Source organism: Ptychodera flava, chromosome 16 (genome assembly GCF_041260155.1).
Source record: "Ptychodera flava strain L36383 chromosome 16, AS_Pfla_20210202, whole genome shotgun sequence".
NCBI classification, from domain to species: Eukaryota; Metazoa; Hemichordata; class Enteropneusta; family Ptychoderidae; genus Ptychodera; species Ptychodera flava.
The window spans coordinates 13,705,601-13,731,982 of record NC_091943.1 but is presented as its reverse complement, the minus strand read 5'-3'; the positions used below and the strand labels follow the sequence as shown (position 1 = coordinate 13,731,982).

Below are 26,382 nucleotides of genomic sequence, written 5' to 3'. Positions count from 1 at the left end.
ATACCAAAAATCAGACCTCTAGCTCTATCGGCTCGCTCAAAATTAGATATGCGCATAATTAATGAGGTACAATATGTGGCGTCATAAGGTGTCCCTTCATACCAAATATGAAGAGTGTAGCACTTGTGGTTACTGAGTTATGCACAAATATGTATATTTGAGGTCAAGGGTCATTGAGGTCACATGACATTTTGTCAAAAAAATTGTATTGCTAAGTTATCCCTACAAACCAAAAATCAGACCTCTGGCTCTATTGGCTCGCTCAAAATTAGATATGCACATAATTAATGAGGAACAATATGTGGCGTCATAAGCTGTCCCATCATACCAAATATGAAGGGTGTAGCATTAGTGATTACTGAGTTATGGACAAATATGTATATTTGAGGTCAAGGTCACCAAGGTCACGTGACATTTGTCAAAGTGTCTGAGATATGTGCGTGAACGGATGGACTCACATGGATGGACTCACGGACTGACATGACCCAATCTATGAGCCCCCTGGACTTTATCTGTGGGGACTAAAAACTGTGTCACTGCATCCTTTTTGCAATATGAATACTATGAGAAACTAAATTTTTATTTTTCTTGGCCTTATACATGGGAGTCTATGGACTGCCTTATACATGGGAGTCTATGGACTGCCTTATACATGGGAGTCTATGGACTGCCTTATACATGGGAGTCTATAGACCGCCTTATACATGGGAGTCTATGGACTGCCTTATACATGGGAGTCTATGGACTGCCTTATACATGGGAGTCTATGGACTTCCTTATACATGGGAGTCTATGGACTGCCTTATACATGGGAGTCTATGGACCGCCTTATACATGGGAGTCTATGGACGGCCTTATACATGGGAGTCTATGGACTGCTTATACATGGAGTCTATGGACTTCCTTATACATGGGAGTCTATGGACTTCCTTATACATGGGAGTCTATGGACCGCCTTATACATGGGAGTCTATGGACTTCCTTATACATGGGAGTCTATGGACTTCCTTATACATGGGAGTCTATAGACCGCCTTATACATGGGAGTCTATGGACTGCCTTATACATGGGAGTCTATGGACTGCCTTATACATGGGAGTCTATGGACTTCCTTATACATGGGAGTCTATGGACTTCCTTATACATGGGAGTCTATGGACCGCCTTATACATGGGAGTCTATGGACGGCCTTATACATGGGAGTCTATGGACTGACTGCCTTATACATGGGAGTCTATGGAGGTGAAAACTAAAAGTCCTCTAACACCGCCAAATTTGATCGCATTGTGAAACAAATCGACGTGCATCTGTATGAGGTAGGGTACTATCCTTGTACCAAGTTTGAACGAAATCGCTCCAGGCGTCTCTGAGATATCTGCGTGAACGGACGGACGCACGGACGGACGGACGGACGCACGCACGCACGGACGGACGCACGGACATGACCAAACCTATAAGTCCCCCCGGACGGTGTCCGTGGGGACTAAAAATCCATTTTCGTGTTGAACGGGTCGCTTATGCAAATGTAGAACTGCGCATGCGCAATGCTCCAAAATACATCTCTAAATTAAGAGTGAACACGAACTGATTAATCATTATCCGACAACTTTATCAGCCGGTCGATTCCGATATATGGGGAGCGTTCAGTTGTTGTGGCCAGGGTGGGCCGGCAAATTCTTCCTGTGCATTAGTCAAAATAAGTGGACCCCTACCATTGCACCAAAATATTGATGAACTTTTTGTTCCTTTTAAGGCCCCTTTTAAGATGGATTCCTTTTAAGACCCCTTTTAAGATGACAAAAATTTCATGACCCCCCCCCCCCCCCCCCCCCCACATTGCTTGAGTAAAGCTGCACACACAAACACCTTGGGGCGCGATAGAATCCAAAAAAAGATTCTCAGATTTTTTCAAATGACCCCCTTTACAAACTCACAAGGTGTTAATGTTCAAATTTCCCCTTCTGACTTGCTATAATTTTGAAATTACCCCTCAAAGGGATTGGACAGAAATTACAGGTGGATCGCAATATTTTTGCGCAAGCGTGTGTGTACAAAATTTTGATATTTGGATTTAATTGATAATGATTAGCTGTTGATAATGTTGATTCACTATACATGGTAGTCTATGAGAAAACTATGTAATACTTTTTCAATACAAAACTAGCAATATCTATGCATTTATAGACATTTGATAATTGAGATAGATGTACTTAATTTGAATAGGTTTGTTACAACTAGTATGTGCATAAAAATTTGACTTTAGAATTTCACCAAAAATGTTCATCCACTATACATAGGTGTCTATGATAAAATTGTGAATAATTTTTTTCCAATGAAAAACTTGTTATACTTGTGCATATACAGACATTGGATAATTAATATAATTGTACTTGATTATAATATGATGGTTAAAGGTGCATATTATGTGTACAAGAAATCTGATTTTGGAATTTCACTGAAAACGTGTTCATCCACTACACATGGGAGTCTATGAGGAAACTATGAATATTTTTTTTCCAATACAAAACTAGCTAAATCTGTGTATTTATAGAAATTTGATAATTCATTTTAAAGTACTTAGTTAGACTAGGATGGTTAAATTTTTATAATTGTGCAAGAAATTGGATTTTGAAATTTCACCGAAATGTTGATTCACTATACATTGGAGTCTATGAGAAAACTATGAATAATTTTTTACAATGCTAAACTAACTTAATCTGTGCTTTTATAGGTGTTTGACAATTGATATAAATGTACTTGATTCAAATTGGGTATTTGAAAGTTCAGATGTGGACAACAATAATGATTTTGGAATTTCACCTAAAAGTATAATTTCATTTTTCATGGTACTAGTAGTCTACAGGTAACTTTTAAATATTTTCCCTGACAAAACTTGCGATATCTCTAATGTGTAAGTGTAATAGGAATTGTTCATTTCCCTCAGTGAGCTCGATCTCAAGTACAATAAGACAAGTCTCATAGTTGCTAAGGCAAGATGTTCATATGATAGATAATTATACTTTTTTCAGATGTACGGTTAAATGACTTCAGAGAATGAAATTATGCAGCGAATCATTTTCCCCCAGAATATTTCTGAACAGTGAAACTGCTTTTAGACGGGACGGATACTTGTGAAAATTATGGGACCACCCTCTGACCTTTGAAAAATACATGACCCCCCCCCCCTTGCAGTTTTCAATATAAGGTGACACCCCCCTGGATTTTGCTGGCCCAACCCCGGCCGTAATAACTGAACGCGAATTGCACCCTCTTGTCCCGTACTACAGCGCCCCAATGCAGCTAAGGAACTGGACAGAAATTACACCGGGGTGTTTTTCAAAATGACGCTGTGCTAAAAATAGTGACCTTTCAAACGTATTTGCAAGAAAAGGATGACCCTCCTCAATTTTCAACTGCAAATAAAATGACCCTCCCCCTGCGAGTCACTGGTGAACATCAATAATATTTTTATTGGGCATATAATCTCTCATTTAGCCTTTTAATTTTCAGAGAGTATGTTTTAACCTTTACAATAATAGGAAGTTATTGTTCGTCTAATGTATTTAGAGTCTTCATTAAAACTCTATTTAAAACACAAATTGGCCACTAAATAATCTCATTTTAAAAAAATTTTGTAATTCAAAATTTCCTATATCCGAGTCATTGGATTTTAATTTATTAAACTACCTCTATGCAATTGCAGTCTTTCAAATCCTTAGTCAGTGTGTGCCATATGCTTTTAACCTACTGCTTAGAAAAAACTTAATTACTAACAGTGGTAGTGGTTTTCTTACAGACTGAGACCTCGATGACTTTTTGTCACCACCAGTAATTTTGCTGTAGTAAAGGATGCTTCTATTTTCTTTCCAACTTTCCAGCATTCTGAAGCAGATGCTGTTTGCCTTTAGTTCTATGTAAACTTCATACTACTTTAAATTTCTGTCCTTGTTCATTTTTTTCATGTCAGATGAAAACAAGCATCTTAAAAAAATTCGAAAGAACAGCAAATATTCGCACTTCGGGCGTAAGTTGGGTGGAAAGAAAAAATATTCCTCTGGGAGGGAAGTGGCAAAAAAAGTCAAAATTCACACAGTTACAAAAAATTATTACAGGCGAAGTAAGGCGAAGAAAAAATCCTCTAAAGTCACTCTTGAAAGCCCCATCCACCCCCCCCCCCCCCCCCACCCCCTGAATGTCAAATGGTCCATTTCTAAGACTAAGACCTCCGGTTTATCGGTAATATCGTCCTACGTATTACATATGAAATAAACGATAGCAACAAGAAACCTGTACTGAGACCAAAACATCCCTTCCGCCTCCCCACCCCTTGGACGGACATTTTTGCTACTCGTACCAAAGGGTCCTCAGGCTCCGATGATGATGATGTTGTTGTTTTTATTATTGTTGTTGTTGTTGATAGTATTTGCAGAAAAGAACAAAGTATGCGCTGCGAAATTCAATACAGCCTAACTATACATGTGCGTTGCAGCCTAACTATACTATGCGTTACAAATTCAATACAGCCTAACTATACATGTGCGTTCGTTGCAAATTCAATACAGCCTATGTTAGGCTGTATTGAATTTGCAACGCACATGTATAGTTAGGCTGTATTGAATTTGCAACGCATAGTATAGTTAGGCTGCAACGCACATGTATAGTTAGGCTGTATTGAATTTCACAGCGCATACTTTGTTCTTTTCTGCAAATACTATCAACAACAACAACAACAATAATAAAAACAACAACATCATCATCATCGGAGCCTGAGGACCCTTTGGTCGTACATGTCCTGTGCACGGTCGAGTACCGCTATCGAGTTGACCTCGGAAGTCAAAGTTTAAGTCGGGTCAATTGACATGCGTGACATTATTGTTCAATATGGCGGGTAGTTCAGCGGAGACTGGTGCACCATCGAAAGCGATCCCGGCGTCTTCACTGAATTAATACGAGGTTTCGGTAAGTTGAAGATAATTTCACAAAATCACCGTGACTTTGAAAGGGTATTAGGGTTAGGAATGCAATTGCGACGTTCCAATTTAACGAAGTAAGCCGGATGTTTTGCACACGTGCGTTGCATATAACTTGCAATTTGAACGATACAGTCAGTCTACAAGAAGTCACATTTCCTGTTGAAAATAAGGTATGTGTTCCGTTGCTTGAAGCTATATAGTGTCATATCAACTGTTATTACCATTGAGGTACGTACAGATGACAGGAAGTCGAGCTGAGAAATTTAAATGCATTATTACACAATGTATATGTTCACAAATAGTTCCAAGGCTCAAGCATTGCCATTCACCCTGGTCCTGGAGGTACGAGTAATGGCAGTAAAGAGCATGGCTGCAGTTCACTATCTCGAGGTTTCCTGGGTATTGGGTCGGACGACAAAACCAGATTGCCGTACGACCCAAATACCAAGGCAAAACCTCGAGCTACTGTACTGCAGCTAGGTAAAGCACAACATAATTAGCTGCAGCTCGAGCGCGGCAGCTCGAGGTTTAGCTGCAGTGCTGTAACTCGAGGTTTAGCTGCAGTGCTGTAACTCGAGGTTTAGCTGCAGTGCTGTAGCTCGAGGTTTAGCTGCAGTGCTGTAGCTCGAGGTTTTGCCTGGTATTTGAGTTGGCTGGCAAAACCAGTACTGCAGCTAAACAGTAATGTAACAATTTCAAATTCATTTACGGGGTACGTAATAGTAGTAAACATCAAATTGTGCTAGTATATGAATCTGAAGAAGTCAAGATGCATTGTCGTTACAAGCTGGGTGGGGCCTTGCTCAGCCTCTGAGTGCAGATCTGTGTTGTTTTACTTGCTAAGCTTGTAATCTGCTGGTAACAACGACACCCACAGGCCAGCCAATGCAAAGTTATCACAGTGTAGTCCAAAGTTTGCAACCTCCCTCAGTTGCTTCCACAATGTGCAGCAACCTAGAGATAGTACACCCTCGGCATGAAGTCGAATAACATTCTACTTACAAGCTTCGAATATTGTAAGTGCATTCCTCACAACCTTATGATGCAATCATTGACACTACTAAATTGTTTGAAGCATAGACCCTCGAGGGTCTATGTTTGAAGCAGCCTTTTTTTTGAGTCACACCATCTCCATTTTGCCACAAGACACCGCAATACTACTGATATTATGGGTGCTTTTCTTTAACATCAGTTTAACATCTCTGCATAGAATGTGAGAAGAAAAGGTATAAATAAAGTAAAGAACATTGTGTAAAATTGGTATATTCCTGACAGTTCCATTACAGTGAATACATATCGACTTATGTAAACAATTTAATGAATCATATGGGTGTTTGGGTCATGGCCATCAAGTTTGGTGTAAGAGTACAATGTATTAACCTGCTTGAAATATGTAGCTGTGCAGTCAAAGTCATGATGGCTGTGTATCCACAGCTAAGACCAAATAAGAAAATTGAAGTGTTTCCAGTTACTAAACCTACCGTGTGTAAAACTGCCAAATCCTGAACTTTTTACTGCATTTTTCGAAGTCGGGCATGATTTTGCAAAATGTTGCCCTTTTTTTGTATAGTTCAAATGCTATTAAGCATAAGAGGACAAAAAGTTCCAAACCTACCTATGCTATTTCTTGAAGCCATGTTATCAGTAAGCATATATTGTTTTTGCCTAAGATTTGAAATCTTGTACCCAAATGTGATAACATGATCACCTGTAGTACGTGATTGAACAGGAATATACAGGACCGTGGGTGCGCAATGGGGGATTACTGATGATGCAGATCATTTCATACACTGGGCTTGATTTTTTGAACTAATGAATCGGGGTCTAATTCCCTCCCCGTAAACTAAGTATTACATTTCTAGTGCGTCGGCTTTTATGATCAACGACCCTTAAATTACCAACAGATATTCTTTCGGTAATGTGACTGACTATTAGCATTGCATGCTGTCCTTGTATGATAAACAGTGATTGTTGATAGAGAGTTTACCGTCTGTGGTTTGCTCAACTATGTTTTTCGCTGATAATAAATGGAAGAGTACGATTTAGATGAGTTCTTACACAGAGGCACACAATTTGGCATTCACTGTATTCACTCCCTCACTAAAGTTAAAGTATTATTCATAGTATGGATGGTTCGATTTGTGAAGTTCTTACTGGAAAAGTCCTGAAGCAATAAGGAATACGATGAGGTGGTCACTTGATGGTCTCATGGTCATGCCCCATTTCTGTAAGAGCGCTGATCACAGTTTCAGGCTTGTTACTAAATACAGCTGCATGCGCCTGACACTACTGCTTAAAATTCAGACTAATTTATTGTTGCATACATGGCTATTGCTGCAGCTTGTAGTCTGAGTCATGAATTTGTGTGACCTTTACTAGACTTTTAGTATCCTTTGTAACACTAGGTGGTTTTATTTCATCATTCTTGCAAACAATGCTGATGGACATTTATTTTTGCTTTTGCATATTAATGAAAGAAAAATTATGTCATTTGTGATCGCACTACTAGCATTTTTCACAATTGTGTAGTATGTCCACTGCTTTGAAATAGTGTTGAACTTCAAGTTGACGTGTAATGAGTCTGCAGTATAGCAACAACAGGTTAATCAGTCGAAAGAAGATAAATCTAAAACAGCCACTCCGATTGACACCAAGAGAGGACAATCCATTTGTAGTGGACACCACAGAGGTGAATGTAAATTTGCGTCAGATTTGCATCATGCTTACTTATACTTATCCATTTTAAACATTATTGCTTTCATCCTTATAGGGTGCAAAGGAGTGCAAGTTGAAGAAATCTGGAGTTTGGATGAGGATAGCTTGTCTAATTTAAAGTAAGTTACGTTGAATACATCATTTTGAAGTTTAGTCTGATCTGCAGGTTCATGTGTCTTGTACGCCTGTAAACAGGACATCTACCAGGGGGACATATTTAGCAATAGGGTTGTCAAAAAGGTTGGGTAAGTGTCTTGAAGTTAAGATCGTATTAAAATTCGTAAACTTTTGCTCAAACTTTCTCTGAGGAAACTTTTTAAGGTAGCGACTCAGTTTCATTGTCACTTATTTTCAATCCTCATTTTCACAAAGAAGACGTGGTCACACACCCGACATGTGGTACTTTTTTTATCTGTTCGGTCACCGAAGAGTTCAGAAAATTTGTTAGTTTTTCAAAAAACAGTGCGCATACGGCTGTTTTATTAAAAAACACGTTTTTTTTAGTTTTTTTACTCAAAAAAGTGTAAGTACAAATGTCCAATCAGCCTTGGTGATCTGTTTACGGCAATCGACGGCTGGGTATACTGGGCAAAAAACCGTGTCCCGGATTTTTGAAATTCGCTTTTGTTTTCGCACAATGCACCTTCAAAGTGTCAACTTGACGTTTTTTGCATAAATTATCAGCCTTTGTTCACGTTTGTCAGGATATCTTCACTTCCAGGCCTTTATCGGAAATCTGAGACACGTTCTTTCAGATATATTCATTCACTGTCCACAGGTGAAAATCAGGCTAGTCTGTCCAGGCGCCGCCGACTTATACTTATTTGAATAATGTACGCACTGCCAAAAACGGAACTGAGAAAATCGACGATTTGTGTAAACGACCTATGCGTCACACATTGTGACCAAGAAGTCCAACTCGCGCACTATTTTCTGCGAATTTTCTTATACCAGGAATAAGTTGAAGTATTTAGAGTCAGTTTTGGGAATTTTGGATATGTTTACAGTTTAGGATTGCAGATCGTGTGAAAATAGAAAGAAATTATACACTGAACTGGCAAATGCTTAGTGCCAGCAGTGGGTGGTATTTACACAACAAACACAGAGGGGTACTTAGCGAATAATCCATTTTTGGAACGTTTAACTAGCATATTAACTGTATACTGTTAACTCAACGGTTACAATCTGGTTACCAGTGTTCACAGTCAAGACGAAGACGTCGAAACTTGTGGTAAAAAAGTCTATCAGATCGAGACCTGTGTGCTGTCGTCGCGCGATCGCGTCGGGCATTCACTTGTTCTTGACTCAAGTTGTCTACTTCCTGTCTCGCGATCGGCAATTTATGCATGTTCTTTGTGAAAAGTGATTGTCAAGTTCATGTTAGCGCCGACACTGTGCGAACGGGACGTCACTTGCTAGTTTCCTACCTCAAGATGAGACGAACACATGTAACTCTTGACAACATAAAATGTCTGTCGTATTTTCTTAGCTTTTGCACCGCACTGCAAACTTGTCGCCCTTTGTTACGACGGGAGAGATTGACTCGTGTTATTTTTTCAAACTTTATTTATATGTGTTCTTGTACCGATTTTATCAAACTAATAATAATCACGCCGTAGCGTAAAACAGTGCAGGCTGTCATCGACAGCATGTTCCGAGAGACAGAGTATCGACTAGTCTACAGTGGAGTCACTCGACTTGCGCAATACCAGAGCACACATAATTATTTCGGAGATTTTTATTTTTAGTCAAACTTTCGATGACTGACCTCATATAGCAAAAATTGCTAGTTTAGGCACTTCTAGAAGTTGAGCCGGGTTTGTTTTACGTTCAGTGTTGAGGTCCAGCTAGCAGCTGTGGAGTCTGCGGGTAATTTATAAGTTTAGACAACACGCACACAATAATCATTTGTGAACCTTCGCAATTCACGTTTGACGTAATTTAATTTTTGGGTTATATTTAAAGAAAGAAAAGGCATGAAATAAAAAAAAATATTTGCATTAAGTTCCGAAAAATTAGCAGATCGGTGAACTTGCTCTTGTGAATCTACATTATGAGTGTATGAACTCCTTCACTGGCTTGGAAACTCCTTGACATAAATGTCACTTGTTGTCGGGTACGGTGTTGTTCAAGGTTTCTCAGCAGACACGAAAAGACTGCACGATAGAAAACTCGAGTTTAAAATATAAAATTAAAAGAACACGATACTAACACCAAGCATGTACAGCAAGAGTGATAAAATTATCGCAACTAACAGAAGTTTCATCTCGCTCAGGCTAATTTTTGGACTCGGGTATGTAATCAGCATAGCCTAATATGTTCGAAAAGCAGCGTGTCAAATACTTTCATAGTTGTCTCCGTTATCGTCTGCGTCCTCGGCCAAATCTGACTCTTCACTGCATTCTTGATCGTTATTGCAGGGAGTATTAGCCAAAGTCGGACTGTTTTACATTTAAATCGACCTTTGCGCACGTTGCCGTCTTTTTCAGGTCCGCTTTTGTGGACCTCGCTTGCTTTTTCGACGGTATGGAGCGCGAGCGCCGGCTTTGGTCTGCTCGACGTGTTTGCCGTACCGATACATGCGGAGTTCAAAACGCTGAGCATAACGTTGAAGCTAGCGCATGCGCACTATACCGCAAAGCCTATACATAATCTCTGCGTGTTTATCAAAGATATCGTGGTCGGTAATCCGCGACCGTTAAGACAAAAGGGAAATAATGGCACGCGGTGTAGCTGATAGTTTGCCATTTTAGTAATATTTCAGGAATTTCCTGGTACGATGTGACCCAACACCTTCCCCAAAAGAAAGACCACGTGTCAGTGATTCGAAATTTGAAATAAAAAAAAAATTGCTAAAATTGACCTTTGAACCTGAGTCGCATCGTTAATTATTCCCTTTTGAAATCAAGAATAAAAGTAAGGCATTACTGTGCAAAATGTTGTACAAGAGAAGCAAGTTACCTGAAATTTACAAATATTTGAAACACAGAACGGCCGCCATTCCTTTTGTTAACTCTATGGCGAAATATTAAAAGTTCAATTTCACAAAGTAAGCCACTGAAAACTTCATTCACTCCATGAGCATCAAAATGAGTCACCACAAGTGGTTGACCAAAAAATTATACTTAATGTTTGAGACTCAGAATATCTTTCCCCAAAGTACATTTTATTTTAAAATGTCTTGGGCAATACGGTCTTAAGAACCGTATGTCAAGGCACAGACCCTACACAAACAGTCAAACTATTAGCATTCTAATGTCAGGACATATGTTGTGAGTCCATTAGATTGTTAAGTCACATCGCTAGCATTGACGTTGTCATGCTTAACACAAGCGCCCAATACGCCCTTAAACTTTCGTGCCAGAACCAGTATACACACAAGGGAATGAAATAAAAACATTTAAAAATGTCAATTTACAAAAAAGGACGACATCAGTATGTCCTTCAGTCAATGCAATGATGCGAAGATTTCGCTGGTCATATTTAAACGTTTGTATTCAGAGGTTTGACATATTAACAGTTTATACCAGTACCAGATATTATCAACTACACTGTATCAAACTTGGTGGTCTAAGTTCTTGATAATTTTCTAATTATAAATGTATTGTGATCAAATAGAAGTGGTTGCTCATTACTTACTGTAACATTGATTTAACTTATTTGTCATAGTTGTCGGAAAGTCAAACGATAAACCAAGGTAGAGCTCTGGAGTCAAAATTTTCAATTATTTGTCATTGCTTTGCAGACCAGTCCATGGTTTGATATTTTTGTTTAAATGGCGACCGGGAGATGAACCGTCAGGAAGTGTTGTACAGGATAGCAGGCTAGAGAAAATTTTCTTTGCCAAACAAGTAAGTTTTTGTATTCACTGTCACAGTGTGGCTCTAATTTTGCAAGACAGGAATAATCCTCACCATTGATGCTTGCATAAAAAATGAATGAAGAGTTGATAATTCACGGTTTTGCATAATTTGTTGTATTATCATATATTTTATGGTCTGTGTGATTTAAGTCAAACCTTGATCTGGTATACTGTCGGGTTCTTGCACTCAAATGTGGTTGTTAAAATGAAAACAACAAATTTTCAGCCAACAAGCTGTATCATGTGATTCTTCTTTGTCATTTTATAAAAAAGGAAAATCCATAATCATCCCTAAATGTCTATTGCCAATTTTCCATAAATTACACTTTTAATTCTATATTATATTCTTATGGTCTCCTCATTTAGGTCATGCAGATCGTTGATATTTTCTATGCAAAGGTAGAAAGTGTCTTGAAATCTAACATATCTGTCACTTTTACATTATGCAAATCTTTGTTTTTATGCAAATTTGTTTTTTTTTTAATTCCAGGTAATCAACAATGCTTGTGCCACCCAAGCCATTCTTAGTATCCTGCTTAACTGCAAGCACACAGACGTCGGACTTGGTCCAACCTTGACAGATTTCAAAGAATTCTCACGGAGTTTTGATGCCACAGTAAGGCATTTTCTACTCTTCTTGCTGCAAAAGAGAAAACACAGATGACCTTACACTTACGCTATCATACAAATGATATATGAACTGAATGATTATTTTTGATTTACATACATTTGTAAAAATCAACAATGCTAGTATAGTATACAAAGACAAACCGTATATATATCTTGACTGTACCAGTTTCAGGTTGTCATCGTTTCAGAATTACAAGTTCAAATTTCAGCAATTAAGAGTTGACGACGATAGAAAAATTCGAAAAGTGATCCAAATAGTTTAAAAATTATCACAATATGATCACTTTACTGAAAATTGTTACATGTGGAACATAGTCCTCACAACATTTTTGACATTTTTTTTTCTTTCTTTCACAGATGAAGGGCCTCTCACTAAGTAATTCTGAAGTAATCAAACAAGTACATAATTCATTTTCTAGGTAAGGTACTTACATTTTAACAGGCATAGTTTATATGTGTAAAACCCAAAGGAGTGCACATTCTCACATGGGAGATTTCTGAAAGCTATGAGTTGGTCTACAAATTTCAGGAATTTTCTCTGTTTTTGCCCCATTCTGAATTTAAGACTCTTTGACATCAACAGCACTTCATATTGACACAGACTCCATTCACACTGACTGAAAATTCCAAAGACAAACAACATTTTTGTACCCTGCCATGGATGTTATCGTAACGTATTTGATGAAAATGATAACGGCATTTGTACCGCGAAATACATCGAATGAATAACATAACACTCGAATGAAGATTTTTCATGAAATGTTAAGGATTTGCAGAGACCATTATTCAAATTCTTGTACTTTGAATGTCAAAAAAAACTAAAATTAATGATTCAAAAAGAGAGAAGTTTGACAACATAACTTAGACAAATTACTTTCAGCATTAGATTGTAGTGTGCTTGTCAGGTCTTGCTATTGCATTGGAATTTGCTGAATGTTTTAAGTTACTTATTAAGTTTATTGTGTAATTTTTAATTAATTTCTCTTTTACAGACATCAGATGTTTGAATTCGATGCTAAACTAGCCAATAAGGATGATGATGTCTTTCATTTTGTCGGCTACATACCCATAGAGGGCAGGCTGTATGAGTTAGATGGCCTGAAAGATGGCCCCATCGATTTAGGTAAGTTTGATCCCTCATTGGAGGAAGCAGCAGGTCACGTGATGATATCCTGCAATATTATTGGATGATTCCCTAGTCATGTGATGATATCCTGTCATCTGATTTGATCATCCCTGGTCCAGCACAAATGAATTAGACACTGACATTGCTTTTGATTTCTAATCTGTAAAGAATAAAGCCAAGTAAATTAATAAGGTGGAATTGCATATAAGGCAGTGTATTTTGTCAAAAATCCCTTTCTTGCAAAGATTCATTCAACTTTCATTAGTTTGTTACGCCAAGATCAAAACATTGGTTGTGTTCATTTTTTAGGATGACAAGCTGTCATAAGTTGGGTGAGATAAAGGTGTAAATTTATGCAAATCACAGGATTTAAAAAAAATATAACTCCACTCTGGCAGGGTCAACGTTAAAGCTGCAATTTTCAATCCCAGGTTCTCGCATTAGTGGAGTTCTCCTCCCAGTCAAACACTTGGCCAGTGCGATGTCTGATTTCTATAACATTAATTACAAAACTGATCTCAACCTTTTGTCACCCTTTGCTTATCCTTCAACCAGAGTTTACAAAGCGTTTGATTGATGATCAGTTCAAATCGCCAATGGTCATTGATTCCCCACCACCAATAGTCTTCCAGTCAAAGTTAGAATTTGAATATACCACAGAGTTCAATCTGCAGCAACTTTGCGCTGACCGCCTGGCAGTCTGTCTGCGTTTTTGCGGCCGGAAAAAACTAAAAAGTGGCATTTTCTGGAGCGTGTGCCCGCGTGTTGCCTGTTTGTTGTCCACTTGCACAATGAATGCCGCCATAGCTTCGCGTTCTTTTAAAGGGAGGCTCCGCCTTTAAATACTATACAACTAGACGACAATTTTGTTTGGCAATACAGTTCCTAGATTTTGAATTAAAATCATTTCAATTTTGATATTAATTACTATATAATGTCAGAATAGTTAATGCAAAACAAAATTGTCATGTTTTTCTACATGTACTCCAGTATCAAATGAGGTATTCAATTTTATAAAGTAGTATCAAGTTTTTGACTTAAGTTAGCCTTTATCATTAATACCAAAATTGAGGTTTTCTACCCAATATATGTACCTTCTTCATCCTTTGAGTTAAGTATTGCTGCCATAGTAAATTTTTGATTGTCTGCTCCATTTTGAAAATATAAGGTATGAGGAGGTTTTCATGTCATCTTTGATAAGAAATATAGCTTTGAAAAAGTGTGATGCTTAAGTACAATGCCTCCTCATATAGCTATTATTCATGGACGTTGCAATTCATTATGCTAATTGTAGGTGAGAATAGTAGAATAGTTTGGATTCAAAACTGTTCATTAATGCATTACAGTAATTTTTTAATCAATTTCGGATTTTTCAAGTCCAGATGTATTGACTTTTTACAGGTAAATGTGACCAGAATGACTGGTTAAAATTGGTGAAGCCTGTTATAGAACAGCGAATGCAGAAGTAAGTGAAACACACTGCAAGAGTAAAGACCTTGAAATAAAATTCACAAATTGCACAACCTACTGAATATATTGAATCTCTGACAAAATACAATGTTGCTGCATAATATGATTGGGATAAAACAAATATAGGATGTGAAAGCTTGTGTCCTCTTTCTTGTTTGGTGGTTTGCAAATGAAGTCAAAACAAGACAGTTGCTTTCTGTCTATTAAATTCTGAATGTTCTTTCAAGACAGGATTGAAAGAACAGTTTTCATTTTATTCAATATTTATTTAAAGTTCAAAACTGAAAAACTATAGGCTTCCCCGGTTTCTGTTCCTTTCATCTTTAAAATAACAAGAGATTATGAAAAGGGAAATGATTATGGCTTCCTTGGCTGTTCCTTTCATTGAAGATAGTATGTCTCTGGAATGTGAAATATTTATATTTTTGCTCAAATTTTCCTCACAGAAATTTCAACCATTCTCTTTTAAAATTAAGAATAAGATCAAGGATCACCATGCAAATTTTGGCACCAGAGAAACAACTTACCCAATATTTACTGATATCTTAAATTCAAAATGGTCACCATCCCTGTGTTAACTCTGTGGAAAAAATTAAATTTTCAATGAGCATAATGAGAAAATTTTATTTACTCCAAGAGGTCCAAAATGTGACCCCCACGAATGGTAGATCAGAGAGGTATTCAGAGATTCTATGCATCTTTACCACAGTAGGCTTGTCACACATGCATTTGTTTTGTGACTCAATCCAATATGGCCAGCTGTTGGCACCAATTGGTTCAAATTAGTCATGTGTACCAATGTGACAACAAAGATGGTGTCTATGTCAGTGCTAGGACATTGAGTATTGTGTCTTTTTTCACTGGTCCTGAAAACTTTTTATAAAATGGTTGTCATTTGAAGATTGTTTGTTTGTGTAATGTATTTACTTACGTATTAGCTTGCGTGCTTGCTTGCTTGCTAAGTTTATCTTTTGAGAGAAAAGTTTTCAGAAATGCAGTAAAACAATCTCTTTCCTGTTTGCAGGTATAGTGCTGAAGAAATCCATTTCAACTTGATGGCTATAGTGTCAGATAGAAAAATGGTCTACAAGAGAGATAAAGAAAAACTTGAAGCAAGGTTAGCAGCCTTGCAGAATAAGGTAAAGAAACCCCCTATGATTTAATACTTTCACCATCATGGTTTGGCTCAAACCCATTGTGACGAATGGTGAGTTTGGATCTGTTTACTGGGATTTGGGGGTGAACAGGTTGGAGAATGTGAGTATTTGTAAGGCGTCCACCTTGCACCTCTTCATACTGTATCATGTGCATCACCCAGAAAAATAAAACTAATTACTACATTTTCCAGTGCAAAAGCTGTTTTAAGTTTTGTATTTCTGTCAGCCTTTGAAAAGTTCATTGACAAATTGATTCTGCAAATACCAAATAAATTTATTTAATTAATGTCCTTGCATGGATAAACTGACAGTGGACCATCTCAAGTGATATTTGCGATTCAAAAAACTTGGAATAAACTAAAGATCGAGTAATTGTAGCAACTCAGTTTTAGAAACTGACATAGACTTTCACACTTCATCTTCTGTATGTTTCACTCTCCATGGCAACTAGGAGGAAGCCATGGAAACAGATGAAGACTCGTCATTACCTCAAACAGAAGAGGCTCTCAGAGCTGAAATAAGTAATTGTGAAATGAAGATGGCAATGGAAGAACAAAAATTTCAAAAATATAAGGTAAGTTGTCCTAAAGAACAACAAAACAAATGGGAATCCTGTAATTTGGCACTGGTATGGATTTGTATCATGATCTGAAAGACCATGTCTATAGGATACAGCAGTAAAATCAGGGGGGTCACCACGCAAATTTTGGTACTATGGATACAAATAACCCAAGCTTTACTGATATTTAAAATTCAAAATGGCCGCCATCCCTGTGTCAACTCTATGGAGAAAAATAAAATTTGCGAATTTCGAAAAATGAAGCCAGTGAAAAGTTTTCTTTCACCTACAGCTTAAAAATGAACCCCCACAAGTGGTACGTATATCAGAAAAGAATTGTAAAAATTTGAAAGTCCGAATATCTGTCCCCGAGGTGCGTTCTATCTTATGTCCAGAATTCGAATGGATCAGGGTACAAACACAACCATATGCATGTTTTTCCGTACATGTTTGTGCACCGGGACTTGTTTGTACCAATCATCACATGATCTCCTGGGCTGTGTTCCCTCTAAGGTTTCGAGAGGGTGCGCAACTTGAGATACGACTGATTGCCTCACAGCTGGGTCCGTTCATTTATATGCTAATTTATTGAGGTAGGTCACAACGTACAATGAATGTCGGTGGCAACTGCGCCGCCAAAGGACGCTAACCTCGAAACACGAAGTAAAATCTACGCTGAGATCGCCGCATTTCGCCCTGAGTTATCGTAAAACTAATACCGATTGAAATGACTTAGACTAAAGTTGCGCAAAACATGAAATTCCACTGCGAGAGCAGTCGGAGACACTGCGCAATTAGCGCGCAAATAAGCCTTAGCAGGAACACTGCTCCTGGGCACACTAAGTCTGCAGAACACTGCCCTTTTTTTATTCCTGAGTGCGTTCATTATGGCAGCCTTTAAATAAAAGAAAGATACATTCTTGAAATATTTGACACATCAGTTCAAATGAAACCTTTCTTACCATATTCCTACTACTTTTTGTAATAGGTCAATTTGTTGACCCCTGTATGACCTTTCATCCTGATAGTTTGATGGCATGTGGTATTCAACGTTCAATATTTCATTATGAAGAAGCAATGCAAATTTTTGCATGAAAATTAGTTACAAGTTGCAATTTAATGAAAAACCTGTTAAAAAGACTGCCAAATCAGACTACCTGACTCAAACAAATAAAAATACATGGATGTAAGGTCATGTGATGTCATTAAAATTACTTATTTAAATCACCCAGTTGACTGGACCAAAGTCAACACACCTTCATGTGCTGTCTGTCTTTCTCAGATTGAAAATATTCGTCGCAAGCACAACTACCTTCCGTTGATCATGGAACTCCTACGAGTGCTAGCCAAGGAGGGAAAACTTCTAGATCTCGTCGAAAAGGTCAGTTTTCTTCTTGTCACAACATTTTAGAGAACATAAGATGTCTTCTACTGAGGGTGCTCAAAACTGTTTATCAAAAAAGGTAGCAAACTGTCATGCATAGACATCCAGAAAAGGGAGGGTGTTCACAAATGGTGTATCTCCCTTTGTGGATGAGTGAAAATCAGTAGCTGACTCAAATGAATGAGGAGCTGTTCAATTAGTTTGGTTTCTAAGTGAAAATCACTAGATAATGTATGTAGGTATCAGTTCAAGCAGTTTTCAGGTTACCTGTGGAGTTTGCAGTGTTTTCTACTAGTTTAAAATAGTAATAATATCATCCAGTATATTGATGGTGTAAATACAGCCATGTGATTGGTTGACATGTGAAAATAACTGTGCTATATTTGCAGTATTGCACAGTTGGAACACGCACAAGCTCTCAACCTGAGAAAATTTCATTTCAACACACCACGCCAGAATGTCAATATACTATTATGATACAATAGCAATAAACCATCTCAGCAACGGGTATACCACTTGGCTTAATTATATCAGCAACATTATAGCTTGCTTTATACATGTACCTGCTGCAGTGTGCCTCACAAGACACAGAAACAGCCCTGGTTCCAAGGAACTTCAGTTGCCACCATTTCATTTGAGAACCAAACCTGCTGGCTTTCCACCCAGAACCTCTCAATGTTACAGAATAATAGGGATAATAACACTCAACCTCAGTTATATTGTACAGAGAAATTGTCACCATCATTTTTTTTTATTTAAATGTATATTTATTTCGTCTTTCATAAGTCTTGACATTTCATAATGACAAATTACATTCTTTGAAAAATACTAAGTAGAATATCAATTTTTTGAGCTTGCGCTGTCAGATACAGCTCATTTCTTAACATCATTATTGAAGAAAAGGTTCTGTGAATATTACTGACATGATACTTATAAATAGACCATTTTGCCACCAAAATAATAAGATTTACAATTTTTTCAATTTTCTTTGTTTTCAAAGTTACTCCTCCTATAACAGTTTCAAACTTTAGAGTAACCTTACTTTCTAAAATATTACTTACTATATTTTCTGTCATCTCCCAAATATTTCTGGCCACAATACAATCCCAAAATCTGTGTCTTAGTGTTATCTACTTCACGACAATGCGTGCACAGTGGAGCTTCAATTTTTTTCCATTGAAATAATCTGAGATTTGTTGGTATATTACTTGGCTTAATTATATCAGCAACATTATCACTTGCTTTATACATGTACCTGCTGCTGTGTGCCTCGCAAGACACAGAAACAGCCCTGGTTCCAAGGAACTTCAGTTGCCACCATTTCATTTGAGAACCAAACCTGCTGGCTTTCCACCCAGAACCTCTCAATGTTACAGAATAATAGGGATAATAACACTCAACCTCAGTTATATTGTACAGAGAAATTGTCACCATCATTATTTTCTACAACACAATATTTTTCCTTTTCTGACTTCATAATGTCAATCCCGAGATCAAAAGCAAAAAAAAGATAGTTTTAAATTGTTACTGTACATATACAACATAGCAAGGATAAGAGTCATAACCAGAATTATGCAACTTTTTTATCACTTTCTCTTTTTTAGGCTCAGGAAAAAGCAGAATCCAAAACCGCTGAAAAAGAGAAATCAAAAGAGAAGAAGTGACGTGACATATCGGATGCCATTATGTGATGTCAGACAGCAATTTCAGTTCCCTGTGCCATCAGTAGTGTTTACATCCTGATAATGACTCTATGTCAGTCAGGACTTCACAAGAGAACTCTGAGGCTCTGCCATCCTCTAATTGGGCATTATGAAAATCAACTCCGGCAGAAACTCACAAGTTCATACCTTCAGAATACTGGGCCTGTTGCACCTTATTATTGAATGTAACCTGATTGTCTTAGGGGGCCTTTCATGATTTGATGATGGAAAGGGACTCTCTAGGATAGCGTTGAATGGTAATGAAGTTTGCGATGAGTAGAGTATTCTACCATCTTGCTTCAACATAAGGAGAAATAATGAAAGCAATGATTTAAAGGTTTACAGAACCAAACTGCCAACTTACACTCGAAAAGTCGTCAATGTATGGAAGATGTATGCCAAAATACTGCAGTTTTTAGAACTCAACAAAAGTCAAAATTTGGAAACTTCGAGAAAAAAGCACAAGACTTAAAGTGAACGAAAATCGAACAAGTCTGTTTTACATCAAAATTCCCGTATTAATAAGCATTGTCTTTAAAATTTATTGAAATTTTTTTATCATTTAATCCATGGAATTTACAAGATATAAATGAGTATCGTGGGCTTCTTGTAAATGTAAATGTTTTAAAAATTATGTTTGTTGCATCTGTGTTTATCCACATGTTTACAAACCTTAATTGGTCAATCCTTTGAACATTGTAATAAAACTGATTCTGTTGCTGCATGATGTCTGACATGTTTGTGTAATCAATATTTTTTAAGGTTGCAGGCACCTCAGGGACAGATATTTGGGCTCTCAAACTTTTATATTACTTTCTTGGTCTATCACTTATGGGGGCTGATTTGAAGCTCTTTGAGTAACTACAGTTTTTATTGGCTTTTATCTGAAAATCACAAATTTTATTTTTCTCATTGAATTAACACGGGGATGGTGGTCTTTTTGATTTTCTAATTTCAGTAAATGTTTCCCTGGTACCAAACCTTGCAAACTCTGTAGTGTCAAACATAACCACAGGCGAACTAGACATTAATAGTCTAAAAATATATTACTTTCGTACTTATTAAAAATAATAAATTGTAATTATGAAACATTGGTATCACTAAAACCAAGTTAGTATTTCATCTGGGTTGCGCTTCCTTTCTGTGGAGCAGTGCTTGATAAAAACGCTGTATGTGTATGAGTTATTAGTCGATTTGAAATTTCATGAACCTAGAAATGTTCTTTCCTATGAAGTTTTTTTGCTGATTTGCATTCATTTGGGTACCTGAAACAATTTTAGCTTGGTTGCCCAAAAATTAATGTTGGGCAATTCTCGTAATTTGCATAATCCAATATGGCCGCCGGATTTTCACTAAAATTTAACTTTTGACCTAAAATGTTCTTTCCTATGACGTTTTTTTTGGTGACTTGCATTCTTATTGGTACCTGAAACAACTTTAGATTAGTTGCCAAAAAATTAATGGTGGGCAACTCTCATAATTTGCATAATCCAAGATGGTCGCCAAATCATCTCTAAAATTTAACTTTTAACCTTGAAATGTTCTTTCCTGTGAAGTTTTTCTTGACATACATTCATTTGGATAGTTGAAACAATTTCATCTTGGTTGCCAAAAAATCAATATCGCTAACTCTCATAATTAGCATAATCCAAGATGGCGGCCGCAAAAATTATCTCTTCAATTTAACTTTTTTAACCATGTAATATTCTTTGCTATGAAGATTTTTGTTGATTTGCATTCATTTTGGTACCTCAAACAACTTTGGCCTGGTTGCTCAAAAGTTAATGCTAGCCAATTCTTGTAATTTGCATAATCCAAGATGGCCGCTTAAGGTCCCCTCTAAAAGTTCACTTTTGGCAGTCATGTCCTGATATGATGTGTAATGCCTCTCTTCTAGGGTATTTTATATGTGTAGTAACCATTTCTGATGTTATTGTGTTAGCCAAATGTCCAATTCACAAGCTAAAGGTCAGGTCAAGGTTAGATTTGACTTTTTCCTTGACCACAATTGGAAATAAAATCTTCATGAACATTCATGATTCACTTTCTTCTGATTTTCTTTATGTGAAAACTGTTTTACATGTCACAAAAACTGAATCTCAAAATTAAAAACGTGTAAAATAACACAATAAAACAATAAATGTTATTGTTGGGAATGAATTTTTAAATATTTGTACATCGTCACTAGCCTCCCTAATATCCTCTATGCCAACATCCTCCTCATCTGTTGCTTGAAAAACTCGTCTGTTTGTGTATGGATTGTAATGTTGCAGCCACCTATACAAGAGTAGCTACAGTATGATGTGCATGACAAATGTTCTTTGTGGCAGTCACATGCCTCGGCTGTGGTTTACATTGACACTGGATCAATTAACCCAGGCAAGGCTGGTTTATCTGTAGCAATGACAGGAACAGTCATTCTGTCTTACACTTCCCATCCAAATTTGGAATATAAGCTGACCCTTCTTGTGGAGCTTGCATGATGGCCTGCTGCTTTCCCAACATTTACTTGTAAATGGACCTTCAGCATGTGCTGCAGCAGTTTTGCCATTGTTGGACGAAACGCCATCATTTTAGGGCCTTTCTCCTCTTTGGTGAACAACCAGTTATGGACATTACGCTTAATATTTGACCTAGTACCTGTTGGAGATGTGTGCATTTCATGTCATAGAGGCTAGGCCAGACCTTAAATTGTCTGTCAGGATTATATGGAGGTCACTGGAATGCTATCTCTGCCGGTCAGTTTGATGAGCAGATCTGGCAAGAAGCTCTCATGGGTATGACACTCTTTGTTAAATTGTATATGAGTGGATTGAAGGCTTCCCTATCACTACATATGTATCAGACTGGGTGGACCATGTGTACTCTTCATATGCACCACGCCAAAAGTTTCAGAAACAGCACAAAGAGGAGTTGAAGCAAAGGATCAACTGCCCTCATCTACACCATTCTGTTACCGGCCAAATTGCGCCTGCTGTTGTAAATGTTGTGGCTCGATTGTGATCGGTGGGAAATAAAGAAGAAAAAGTACATAGCCAGTCTTCCTGATGGGTTTTACAATCTTATCAGTAGCCCCATCAAGAGACAATGTCTGTTGTAAAGAAAAAAATGAAGAATAATGACGTCAGGCTTGTAGTTGACCTTGAGAACATTTTCTCCGATTATTAGTGAACTCAGTCAGCAGAGGCAGATGATGCTTGAGCCTCCACTTACCTTTGTACCGTGTGCTGTGCCTTCATCACTCATGGATGAACATGGATATTGTTATTGTGGATGTTTCACAACAGTTCTATCATATTGTATGGCCCACAATGGGGCAGTCTCTCAGATCTAATCACATCTATCCAGGGCCATATTAGTCAATGCCCAACCACCACTGAGAAGTATGTTAAGTACGTTAGGATGGCAGAATCCTAGATATCAATGCAATCTGTACTAACCTCTGACCAAATGTCTGCAACTCCTTGGCATACATGCCCTCAGAGCGTACGACACAAACTCATATCCAAAGGCAAATGCAAGATTGGTGCAACAAAAACTTTGCTGGCAAGAAACTACCCAGATTTGGTTGATGTTCTGGTTGAGGTAAGCACCACAGAGGCTGGTTTGCTAGAGACAGCAAAACCCTTCTTTTTTGGAATATATAGTCAGCAGCCAGGGCTTTTAGGCTGTTTACCAAAGAGAAGAAAGGCCCTGAAATGATCTTGCTTATTCTTCCAACAATGGCAAACCTGCTTCAGCACATGTCGAGGGTCATTTACAAGTAAATGTTGTGGAAAGCAGCAGGCCATCAAGCTCCATAAGAAGAGTCAGCTTATATCCCAAAATTTGGATGGGAATCGTAGGACAGTATTACTGTTCCTGTCATTGCTAAGGATAACCCAGCACTGCCTGGGTTAATTGATCAAGTGCCAATGTAAGGCACAGGCTAAGAAGTGTGTGACTGCCACAAAGAACATTTGTCATGCACATCATACTGTAACTGCTCTTGTGATTGCTGCAACAATCCATACACAAACAGAAGAGTTGTTCATGCAACAGATGAGTTAGATATAATTGGCATAGAGGATATTAGGGAGGCTAGTGACGATGACCATGAGGATAATATAGGCCATGATGTTGAAGAAGAGAATGATGAGGATGCCGAAGAAGATGGTTAGGGCCATACTAATGGGAGATGGTCTTCTGATCCCGATTATGAGTAAGAGCATACAAATATTTAAAAATTCATTCCCAACAATAACATTTATTGTTTTATTGTGTTATTTTACACGTTTTTAATTTTGAGATTGAGTTCTTGTGACATGTAAAACAGTTTTCACATAAAGAAAATCAGAAGAAAGTGAATCATGAATGTTCAAGTTGTTGTTTCCAACTGCTGTCGAGCCAAAAGTCAAATTTAACCTTCATCTGTCCTTTAACCTGTGGATTTGACCTTTGACTACCAAAATAACATCAGAAATGGTTACTACACATATGAATACACTAGAAGAGAGCCATTACACATCATATCATTTTGATTATGCAAATTACGAGAGTTAACGACATAAATTTTGGGCAACCGAGCTGAAATTCTTTCAAGAATCCACGTGAATGCAAAGCGGCAAAAATCTTCATAAGAAAGAACATATATTTTGTTGGTCAAAAGTTAAATTTTAGAAATGATTTTGGCGGCCATCTTGGATTATGTAAATTATGAGAGTTGCCAACATTATTTTTTGTGCAACCAAGCTAAAATTGTTTCAACCACCCAAATGAATGAAAATCTACCAAAACCTCCTAGGAAAGAAAATTTCAAGGTCAAAAGTTAAATTTTAGAGATGACCTTCAGTCGCCATCTTGGATTATGCAAATTATGAGAGTTGCCTAGCATTAATTTTTGGCAACCAATCTAAATTTGTTTCATGTACCCAAGTGAATGCAGATCATCAAAAAATCTTCATAAGAAGAAAATTGTGTTGTCAATACTTAATTAGTTCCAGAGACCAGCTCTGGAACTGTTAGTTTTTGCTCACTTTCCTTCTTTCTTTCTTTCTTTCTTTCTTTCTTTCTCTATTTCCGGTTTTACTACCATAGAACATGCTATACACAAATTTTACCTTAATTACCCAGAATGCATTGCGACACGCTTATGACGTCATCGCTCAGCTCGGACGGGTTTTACGGGCATTTCTTGTTTGTTTATTTATTTATTTTTTATTTGGCATTGCTCAACTATCATATTGCGTTCAGTTATTAATAATTCTAGCTTTCTTTCGCTTTGTTTTTTGTTGCTTTTTGATTTTATTTTTCTCTAAATACTCGCCGTACGTGGCGCTATACTGTTTCGCCCGAATGCTCATGAGACAACATGGCGGCGTGTCAATCGCCTCGCTCGCCCAGAGAGTGAAAATTAGCCTTTCCCTAAGTTTACAAGCGCGGCTGGGCACATCGTGTACCTAGGCGAGGTGGGTGTGCTCGAAAACGATGATCAATGCAAAATTTGGACTCAAAATCGGCTGTTTTGGCGGAGAAACTGCCCGCCGTATTTCTGAGGAGCCACCAGCGGTTTTTCCTACATCAATCTGCGGGGCTGTGGTGGGAGGCCGTTTAACGCCGGTAACACACAGCCCTGCCATGCAGAGCTAGGCATTCATAGTGAACGTACTGTCTGTCATGCACCGGCATGCGTTGGCTGCACGTAAAAGCAACTCAACTTTCCAAGATCAAATGGTCAGTATCTTGTGAAAACAGCGACATAGCAATGAAAATTGTTTTAGTCTGTGCTTTTAATCAAATGAAAATGCATGTGGCTCAATTTCAACGGCCTAGGTCCGATGTTTCCTTCTCATCGTTGTAAATGACACGCCTCTTTACGGCAACTACTCAGCGCTACCCGTCAAGCGATTGATTTTTGCGTAGGTCAGCGGAGCGAAATTATTGCTCTGGCTCGCGAGAATGTCGTCTGATAAACATTTCTGTGCGTTGTCGCCCCCATATGTATCTGTTGCGTTTTTACCATACATGTAGGCATTTGTAATCTGTGTACTGTAATTCCCCGGACTGCCTTGCTTTTAGTTGTATTATGGTGTTTACTGCTATCAGCCCTGAATATTAAAATCCAAAGCACTCTTTCATTCTGCACCTATATTTGTCACACATTCTCTTGCTTCTTCCGCTGCTCTGGTCTCTGGAACTTCGCTTTTGCTTGCAAATGCTTTCTAGTTTAAGAAATGACTTGGCGGCCATCTTGGATTATGCAAATTATGAGAGTTGCTAAACAATTTTGTTTTCGGCAACCAACCAATCTAAAATTGTTTCAACTACCCAAATGAATGAAAGTCAACCAAAAACCTCCCAAGAAAGAACATTCCTATGTCAACAATAAAATTTTAGAGATGATTTGGCGGCCATCTTGGATTATGCAAATTACAAGAGTTGCCCAACATTAATTTTTGGGCAACCAAGCTAAAATTGTTTCAGGTACCCATATGAATGCAAGTCACCAAAAAAACTTCATAGGAAAGAACATTTTAGGTCAAAAGTTAAATTTTAGTGAAAATCCGGCGGCCATATTGGATTATGCAAATTACGAGAATTGCCCAACATTAATTTTTGGGCAACCAAGCTAAAATTGTTTCAGGTACCCAAATGAATGCAAATCAGCAAAAAAACTTCATAGGAAAGAACATTTCTAGGTTCACTATTGGAGGTATAGGAGTGTCAAATGGACTAATGTATGACATAGGCCGTGGGCTGGCCGTCCTGATATACTATAGGAGTCAATCTCTCTCGGGCTCTTGCTACCGCAACATCGCGCCCTC

At 37.8% G+C, this 26,382-nt stretch overlaps 2 protein-coding genes across 2 annotated transcripts; both read left to right on the top strand.

Annotated features, from left to right (window-relative positions):
• The first annotated feature begins 4,859 nt into the window (after positions 1-4,859).
• Positions 4,860-20,306, top strand: LOC139114065 (ubiquitin carboxyl-terminal hydrolase isozyme L5-like). Its single transcript, XM_070675566.1, has 11 exons — positions 4,860-4,959; positions 7,744-7,807; positions 11,434-11,539; positions 12,041-12,166; positions 12,538-12,599; positions 13,173-13,303; positions 14,708-14,771; positions 15,801-15,915; positions 16,385-16,507; positions 17,775-17,873; positions 19,481-20,306. Exons 5-11 carry the CDS (start codon positions 12,538-12,540, stop codon positions 19,538-19,540), a joined length of 654 nt encoding a protein of 217 aa, XP_070531667.1. The 5' UTR covers positions 4,860-4,959; positions 7,744-7,807; positions 11,434-11,539; positions 12,041-12,166; the 3' UTR covers positions 19,541-20,306.
• LOC139114982 (ubiquitin carboxyl-terminal hydrolase isozyme L5-like) lies at positions 7,158-12,214 on the top strand. Its single transcript, XM_070676890.1, has 4 exons — positions 7,158-7,200; positions 7,744-7,807; positions 11,434-11,539; positions 12,041-12,214. Exons 1-4 carry the CDS (start codon positions 7,158-7,160, stop codon positions 12,212-12,214), a joined length of 387 nt encoding a protein of 128 aa, XP_070532991.1.
• Positions 20,307-26,382: the final 6,076 nt, after the last annotated feature.

Excerpts from the sequence above, each read along its gene's own strand:
- LOC139114982 (XM_070676890.1), top strand. The coding sequence starts at position 7,158 with ATGAGGTGGTCACTTGATGGTCTCATGGTCATGCCCCATTTCT. Across the intron at positions 7,808-11,433 it reads GATAGCTTGTCTAATTTAAA|ACCAGTCCATGGTTTGATAT; the intron begins GTAAGTTACGTT and ends ATTGCTTTGCAG. Across the intron at positions 11,540-12,040 it reads AAATTTTCTTTGCCAAACAA|GTAATCAACAATGCTTGTGC; the intron begins GTAAGTTTTTGT and ends TTTTAATTCCAG.
- LOC139114065 (XM_070675566.1), top strand. The coding sequence starts at position 12,538 with ATGAAGGGCCTCTCACTAAGTAATTCTGAAGTAATCAAACAAGTACAT. Across the intron at positions 14,772-15,800 it reads ATAGAACAGCGAATGCAGAA|GTATAGTGCTGAAGAAATCC; the intron begins GTAAGTGAAACA and ends TCCTGTTTGCAG. Across the intron at positions 17,874-19,480 it reads TTCTAGATCTCGTCGAAAAG|GCTCAGGAAAAAGCAGAATC; the intron begins GTCAGTTTTCTT and ends TCTCTTTTTTAG.